A 9,000-nucleotide genomic window follows, 5' to 3' on the forward strand; every position below is an offset into this window, starting at 1 on the left:
ATTATGCGCATTATTACTGTGATTTTGGTGAAAGTTTGATTCGGAAAGGATGGCGTAATTATTGCAAAAATAGTTAACCATTAGCAAGCACAGTTATAGTTTCGATAATGCATCAAATGGATCTCTTCGGAATTTGTTTCGGGATAGGAAAATAATTCATATCTATTTCAAGATAAAGTGTAAATTACCAAAATATTCACAAATGTATATCGCATACGCCAATGTGACAATGATACAAAAAGTGCTAAAATAAAAGGGGAAAAAATAATTCAATGCACATTTATTACTATAACTTCGAAATAGCTACAACAAATTGAGTAGTTGAATCTCTCATCACCTGGTGTGATATCACTGCTTTGCTTTGATTTATTAGAGTCTTGGAAGTGGCCAGATATTTGGTCTCTAGAGCAGAATTTCTAGCTTAAGTAAAATATAAATAAATAAAATTGAATAACAAAAAAGTAGCTAATCGTACTGTAAATTTACATCCTATTGTGAGTCAGAATCACCTGAAAAATAACAATACTTTAGAATTAAAATAAAGCAAAATAAACAACTACCTTCGGTGAATAAAAGACATTAGCCGATTTATATTTTGTTTATTATTGATAATGAAACTAAATAATACACATGACTGGCTCTCATTGTTCTGCAGGAGACTCCAACTCCCCCCGCCCCCGCACCCCAGAAGAAGCTGCAATGCACTTCTCCTATTACACTAATACAGTAATATCAGAGGTATACTTATCTAAATCTAATCCCATGGATTCTTCTCATGACACTCTCACTTAACTACTAAAAAGTCGAAAAGGTGGCCTGTCTAATTGTTCTTAGGCTAACGTAAGAACATAAATAAACTAAGCACATAATATATGAACCTGAACCCAAATTCATATCAAATATGCAAGAAATTTCTTCAACTAACTACATCTGTGGGAAAATACGACAGTAATTCAGCTTCACCTGTAAATTCGTTGCATTAACATTTCCTTTGTATTTCTTCATTCACAAGATTTCGACTTTTCTGTAATATAAACAGATAGAATATCAGAAATAAGTTATTAGAAATCATATTATTATATATAGCTATTATATAGTTTCCGAACTATGTAAATGGTAAATAACAAAAAATCCTTAGCCCGTGCATAACGTGAATGAACGAGATTTACCTTCACATAGGCAACTGTTTCATCAATATTCTCATCATCATCATCATCAAATTCCAGACGTATACCCTCAGAGAATGTATAGGATCTTATGATAGTACGACACGAAAAGTTACATCATTACTAACTTCCTCTATCAATTTTCCTCCAGAATTAGCCTGCTATCTGTAAACATTCCTATATTATTATATCTTATATTTCTATCGTCTAAGGCACTTTTACTGCATCAATCCATCTACATCTTGGTCTTCTTCTGGGTCTTTTTCCTGCCGACATGGTAAAGAACACTTGTTTTGCTAATCTTTCCTCTCTCATTCGGTTACAGTGTCCATTCCACCTGAGATTACCTCTGTTAGCACATTCCTGAATGCTAAGAATGTCAAGTTCTTTCCTAACCTCCTAAGTTTTTAATATGATATGGCCAGTGATGCCATCTTTTCAGTCACCTAATATTTCTCAGGACTCTCATATCAGTGGTCTCCAGTCTTTCATCACTAAAGTAGAATTTCAGAGTTTCCGAACTATTTAAATTGTAAATAAAAATATAAAAAATTTAAATAAAATTCTTAGTCCACGATATCAATGAACTAGGTTTACAAAAATCTTTCATTGGTAGAAGCAACATAATTTCTAACAATATTGTGCATCTTTAAATAGTATTGCACCCAACAATGCAGATATTATTTACTATCCACAGATTAACTAGCATTTAACTAATTAATTTTATATGAAATGATAAAATTTAAGCGATTTATGATCTACTAACCTGTCCATTTTAACAAGTATGGTATGTACTGCTCCCAGAATGCACATCGCTTGGCGCGCTGTGCTCTACCAATTGATGACGATTCTGGCTTATCGAATATTAGATATTTTCTTTCCGCCGGTGTGTAAACAGGCCATTTTTCACTTTCTTCAGTGCCATCTGGTGAGAGATTTGGGTTGCTAGAAAAGAGAATAACAAATAATAAATATGGTCATCTTTTTAATGTAAAATGTTAGTTATAAATAAACACCTCTTGTAATGATTTTATTTCCCAATAGGAGTATGGTTAACGCTTTTAAAATAATCAGCTAACGCCTTTTGTTCTCCTTATAGGGAGTACGCGAGGCCATTTTAGCCCTATCTCACCTATGAGATTGAGTGGGCAGTTCAATCTCCACTGCTAGCCAATCAGAGATAGCTGGTCCAAGGTTATCACGAATTAAGCATCACTCAGTGAAGAGACGGTCAACAAGTGCCGTCATCTCGTGGTCCCTAATCCTAATACAATATTTTTAATCCATGCAAATAGTGCGGGTTCGACGGTCGTTTTTCTTCGTTTACGGGACGAAAGCATCGCGTCTCAGGGACAAAACAACCGCTTGCACGTGCCAGAGATCAACCAAATCGAAAACCGTTCGAAAACAGGGCTAGAAAATGTTCCTCTAGTCGGCGACTAGATTTGAACCCAAGTCCTCCTTCATGCAGTCAAGCGCTGTGGAATGCAAACGCCACTTCCACTGAGCTAGACAGGCTCTCTTTTAGTTTCAACTAACTTTTTGGAATACAGTAGGTAGCCACTCTCCATGCTTAGCAGTCACAAGTAGCTCAGTTCATGGCTGCAAATCATTCTGAAGAATTTGGGAAGATATTACACGGAGTTTATTTTGTACACATGAACATTTCTCTGTAAGAGTGTGAATCTATAGTACATTTTTTGAAGTGAGGTGATTTTAAATCAAGTGTTCCCAGAAGATACAAAGGAAAATCCTTTGTGTCTGTGCCAAAGTTCGACTAATTAGAGAACTCTCTGATTAAAGTCCAGGAAAAATTTATTTTATGTGACAGCTAGAATCACTTCTATAAGAGTTTACTTCTGTATTATTTTCTACGTAAATTTTAAATATGATTCGTTTCTTTGAGCTATTCCAATGGATTTTCTTTTATCTGATTCTCATTATTAGACATTGACCTAAGAAATGAAAAACAGCTTGTTTTTATTTTTAATTCATCTCAAGTTGTGGAAGGGAAAAGAAGACAAAATTATAAATATTGGAATTATATCAGACAAGAAAGAGAAGAACAAGTAGTCGAGTTTTATAGAAATCTAGTCATTAATGACTAGAATCAACTGGAATGCTACTGGAAATTCTGAAAGATATGGCCAGGGAGAGATCTGAATGGAGAACATATGTTCATGGAATCACCAGGAGTCGAAAACGACTCGGTGGAGCATAACAACGACAACAGTCCACAATGACAGTTTTACTCATGTGTAGAAACAAGACGAAGATTATATGAAGAACTACTGCAAGATTTAGGAGGAAACTATATTGACAAAATAAACCAAAGAAAATATCCCTGAAACTTGGTTTCAGGGAGCAGAAAACAGTGCCACCTCCATCTAAGACCAGTGACCTCACTTTGAAATGGAAAAAGAGCACTGGTCATTGTTCTTGGCGTCCTAACGGAATTCATACCTAAGGTTTCCGAACAAAGGCAATTTCCAAACCACTGAGGTACGGAGCCTACAAAGAAAAGAACTGTTTACTCTTACTACTATTTCTATAAAACCTCCTTTATAATCATAAAATAATGAATGATGAAGGTTACATCGAACCATACGGGAATTTTTCAATTCCTCGAAATATTCAAAACTCAGACAAGAATGAAATGGAGGAACGCGATCAAATACTGATGGATTCGATTCTTCGACATATGCTATATAAGTATTTAAATAATTCAAAGTAATGAATTGTTTAAGATAAAAATTATAATAAATCATTTAACAATTATTATTCTCTGAACTAGTGTGGATGAAAACACTAAAATAGCAAGACAAATATCAAAAAATACTTTAGAAATTACTTTTCACTAGTTGTAGAAAATATGGATTATTATATAATCAGACAAACAATGAGCAATAATGTTAAAGACAATCTTACCCTGTTCTTGCAAAATTTGTCCATCGTCTCATTATGCGACGAGAAAGCATAATTTCTTCTGGCCTTCCATGTAAAATTACATCCAGAAATAATCCAAACACATAACCGATATCAACACCGTGAGGTACGCCCATCCATTTTAAGCCCCACCCATTAATAGAAAAGGGTGACTGGTGCTCAAGACTATAGAGATACACGTCATTTTGTGCACTGGCAAAACTTCGAGCAAATTGCTGGGTAGGGCAGACGTAACTACGATCACCTATAAGTTGATCAAGTCCACCGATGTAGTCAGCCTTAACCCAATCTGTATACTCCTGTATGATGGCTTGGACAACTGCCTCTTCACTATACGGCATAAGTGTCTTTAGCGTTGTTATGAACTCATCATACGTGATGGTAAGATTTTCAATCAATTTGAATATTTCAGGGAAGGATGTAGGGAGAATATCGTTACCTTCATTCAAGTTAGTTCCAAGTAGAATACTGGTATTCTTGAAATTCTTAGTCTTCAGTAATATTTCTGGATCATCTTCAATAAAAACTCCATCAATTACAGGACGGTACGGAGTCTGGAGAGTTCCCTCTTGTTCCACTAAATATTTTGCGTCTTTGGTACGCAGACATTCGAGGACATCTTCCAGGCGATTCTTGTCATGCGGGCAATTAACCAATTTCGCAAATTTCAAACCAAACTCTATAGCCGCTGTCTTGTTATGTTCCTTCAAAGCAATATTTACACTTCCACTCTGCATTATACCCCAATTAAACAGATTTCGACTCAATGGAGACAACAGATGATAACTCACACTTACACTTCCTGCACTTTCCCCAAACAATGTTATGCGTTCAGGATCCCCTCCGTAATCTGCTATATTTTCCTTAACCCATCGAATGGCCAAATTCTGGTCAAGTAATCCCATGTTCCCTGGTGCACCAGGAAGCCCAAAATACAGAAATCCCAAAGAACCAATTCTGTAGTTGAATGTCACCACAATAACATTTTCTTCTGAAACTAGAACCTTGGGATTATAGATAAAGAGATCAGATGACCCAGTAGCAAATCCGCCTCCGTAAATCCAGATCATAACTGCTGCCTTCTGAGGTCGAGGGTGTGGAACCCATATGTTAAGCTTTAGGCAGTCTTCATTAGGATCGTTTGGAACAAAAAGGTCTTTGAGGTATCCGATATTGTCAGTACTCTCCCGGTTTGATACTTCCAAGCAGGCATTTGGCCACTTATTCGCTTGTAATATTTCAGTCCATGGTGCAGCAGGTTCTGGTGGACGGAATCGTAAGTTGCCTACGGGAGGTTTGGCATATGGTATACCAAGAAAAGCATTCACTGATTTTTCATTTGGTGTTGGAACAGTTGTGCCTTTAACTGGTCCTTGTTTGGTGTGGAGAATTGGGTGAGTCACGGTGCATGTGATGTCTTCCTTCCACAAACAGGTCGCCAGTGCTATGATTATAAGTGTGTATGTGAAGGTCATAATTAAGAAGTGATTTGCGTTGACGGATCTAAATATGTAGAATCTGTAATAAGAAAATTAATGAGATATACTAATTGTTTTTGAATAGTATATGAAATATTAAAGAGATTCAATAATGATACCATCAAAATGGGGTAGGATTATGTTCTGTGAATTTGTCTGTACATATATAAAAGACAATCGACTGTACCAGTTGTTCTTAAATATTTTACGACTAATAAAAAACATAGGAATTAAAAGATTTTTTTAAATTTAAAAACTAATACTTATACTAAAACTATTTGATTCACCATGATTCAAATAAAGCACAAAAGTATATGAAAAATTGACAACAGCAAAGATGTCTGGACGTTGCAACCTTTACGAAAGAGGATAAATTGATTCATCCTAAAACACTATCAAAATCACGTGCTATGCGTTAGCTGTTATCATGGGAAGACTGGAAGTAATTACTGAAGAAACTGAAATCCGAGATATTAAAGGTTTTGATGAGATCTTTCTAGAGATCATTTGATATTAAGTCTTGATTCCTGTATGAATGGAAAACTGTAACGAATTCTTTTAGAAGTCCGGATAAAAGTTTATTTCCAAATACAGTATAATGGAAATATCCCAGTTTACTATATAGTTAGTGGATGAGGTATGGCAGGACAGACAAGATCTTTCTTTTCTTTTATGCTTAGCATCTCTAACGTGTTCTTTTTTCTAACTTTTAATCCACAGCTAGAGTGGCCGATGTAGATCACAACATACGCTCATGTTGTCAGGCCTGCAAGTGTGATCTAGCACGTAAGCCAGTGATATGAATTAAGAAGGAGAGAACATATTTCGTAATGATTTTTGATATTTGTTGAAAAGATATTTATAGTTTCAACTTTTGAAAGGAACATCCTTAGAAAAATATTTTGCTCATTGAATGCGTCAGGGTCTCTCTGGAGGATAGATACAATCATGAGTTATCTCAACTTAAATTTAAAAACTAATACTCATAATAAAGAACTCACAATATCCAGTATAATCAAGTTCTAAAACGTTTCAGTGGGTTGAATTTTTCTTTCGCATAGAAAATTACAGAAGACAAAGAATAGTAAAATTATTGGTAGAACACCAAAACGAAATGGAAGAAGAAGATGGACAGATACCACTACTCAAGACAGCAACATCATTTGCAATGTCTAAACTGTAGAAATAAGGTAGTATGCGGACAAAGTTAGAGGCAACAAATCCAGGAATCCAAGGCTCGATTTGGGCTATAGCCACAAGAAGAATTAGAAAACAAATGGGAAAAATGCTGTATAAACTTTGAACATTCCTCGTAAACAATGAAAAACAGTTCAAAGGGGGGGGGGGCACATGCTTGAATAGCTTGATGATTTCTTCTAGTACACTAGATTTCTAGAAGAAATCTCTTAAGATCACGATTTTATTTATTTAGTTAAATAAATATACTTACGGGCGAGTTGTCGAGCGTATATAAATAAAATATATCGAAAATAAAAATAAATAGCGTATATAAATTTACTTCGGGCGAGTGGTCGAAGGTATTTTTAGAGTCTGTATATATAGTATATATATATATATAGTACATATACTGCATATATGTAGATGTCTGCATCCAGGACATAAAACATAAGCTACATGCATCTACGTTGTAATCTTGTGTACATGACATTGAAAGTTAAGTAAAATTTTACTGTTTACAGCTTGTTTGCTATATACAATTACATATTGCTTATATGCAGGGTATGTGAAATTAATGTTAACACTTATACGGAATGAACATTTAAATTTTATTTTATATTTTATTTATTTTAATTTTTTTATTATATTTTATAAACAAAAAAAACATTGTAAAATGAAAAAAATAATTTTGAAATATAATTTAAAATACAAAAATTGTTTATTCCATATATAAGATAATTTTGTTAAGATAATTTTGACGTACTATGTATTATATTTACAACAGATATTATTAAAATATCAACAGTGATGATTACACAATGTTTACAATGAGTAATTAATATATGTCTACCACAATGTGACCCGAAATGTGGTCATGCGTTAGCTGTCTTTTTCTATGTGATCTGAGTCTCGCGTTATGCGAGACTCAGATCACATAGAAAAAGCAGAGTTAGATTCCGAAATCGTTTTTTTTTTTTAAGATTATATAAACAACGCTCTAAGTGGCCATGACTATAAAAAAGCATTACATATTGTATGTAACTCACCAAAAAATGGAGTGCTCAGCTTGCGATTAACACACTTATGATTTTTAATGCTCTTTCCTGGCAGAAAACGAAGACAATTTTCAACAATAAATACTTTATACGATAAACAATTGACGTACATGCGTGCTAAAGGGTATTTTTCCTAATTTAAATTCGCTACTTATTTCGTTCTTCTATTTAATGTATATTTTAGTATGGTTTGGTGCATCCATCATTTCAATTGTTGGAGAAGGCTTCTCAAAAAAAAAAAATCTATCCATCTTTGCATGCGCGATACGGACAGACGCAAATTTAACGAAGATCAAACTTGATTTTTAAGTCGCGCGTTGAAAAAGATATGAAAAGATAAAGGGTTACTACAGTTTGTAGACCGTCTTATATTGAAACCGCGTTGTGTAAGTACCGCGTTATACGAGGATTACCTGAACTTGTTATTCGCCGGGATTTAAATATTTTATTTATTAATTTTAATACGATTGCACCTAGGCTAATAATAATAATAATAATAATAATAATAATAATAATAATAATAATAATAATAAAACCTCTCTAAGTATTGGTCTAATTTCTAGGATTCAGAAAAAAAATTCAACACTTACAATGCCTTCGACACACTGCCGGGTCTAGACCACACTGATGTTTCCTTCGACGATAAGAACGAATTAAGTGCACGTTCCCTGATAACAAATCTTGACTTATGGGTTATAACTCCTCCCAGCTTTGCATCATTAGTAAGCAATTGGATATCTTCAGTTGCTTACTGATGATATTAAAGAACGATTACTTTCGGTCAAGAGCAACCAAGGGTTATCCATACGTCATCACTGCATTACGACAGACCTTCGCTGCTACGTCTTAATAGAAACTCCCACCCTCGATCCACCCCTCCAGTTAGACTGTATGCGCCACTCTTCGCCTGGGAATACAACTGGTATATAATTAGCACTTCTGCATGGCTTGCTACGCTTCCAACCAGAAAATTTTTGTTATTAAATAAATAAAGAGTAATTGTAACGAACATTAGGATAAAATACATATACTAAATAGAAATATCTAACCATTACACGTATGTTCTTGTCTATAACCCATTGCCTGCTGGAACATTCGTTTTCAAAGAATACGATAAGCAGATTCCTTTGACGAAGATCACAGTTTTCATACTTACATCACCAGCGAGCTTCATGT

At 34.5% G+C, this 9,000-nt stretch overlaps 1 protein-coding gene across 1 annotated transcript; it reads right to left on the reverse strand.

The window, feature by feature from the left end:
* Positions 1-263: 263 nt before the first annotated feature.
* LOC150093321 (acetylcholinesterase-like) lies at positions 264-8,495 on the reverse strand. Its single transcript, XM_090413647.1, has 4 exons — positions 8,415-8,495; positions 4,095-5,630; positions 1,933-2,111; positions 264-1,024 (listed from the first exon to the last, which is right to left on the reverse strand). The coding sequence occupies exons 2-4, from the start codon at positions 5,585-5,587 to the stop codon at positions 1,002-1,004; spliced, it is 1,695 nt and encodes a 564-aa protein (XP_090269773.1). The 5' UTR covers positions 5,588-5,630; positions 8,415-8,495; the 3' UTR covers positions 264-1,001.
* Between the last annotated feature and the right edge of the window lie 505 nt (positions 8,496-9,000).

This window comes from Typopeltis vanoorti, chromosome 24 (assembly GCF_054136105.1).
Source record: "Typopeltis vanoorti isolate ZY-2024b chromosome 24, IOZ_Tvanoo_1.0, whole genome shotgun sequence".
NCBI classification, from domain to species: Eukaryota; Metazoa; Arthropoda; class Arachnida; order Uropygi; family Thelyphonidae; genus Typopeltis; species Typopeltis vanoorti.

Excerpts from the sequence above, each read along its gene's own strand:
- LOC150093321 (XM_090413647.1), bottom strand. The coding sequence starts at position 5,587 with ATGACCTTCACATACACACTTATAATCATAGCACTGGCGACCTGTTTG. Across the intron at positions 2,112-4,094 it reads ACAAATTTTGCAAGAACAGG|CAACCCAAATCTCTCACCAG; the intron begins GTAAGATTGTCT and ends TCTCTTTTCTAG. Across the intron at positions 1,025-1,932 it reads ATACTTGTTAAAATGGACAG|AAAAGTCGAAATCTTGTGAA; the intron begins GTTAGTAGATCA and ends TTTATATTACAG.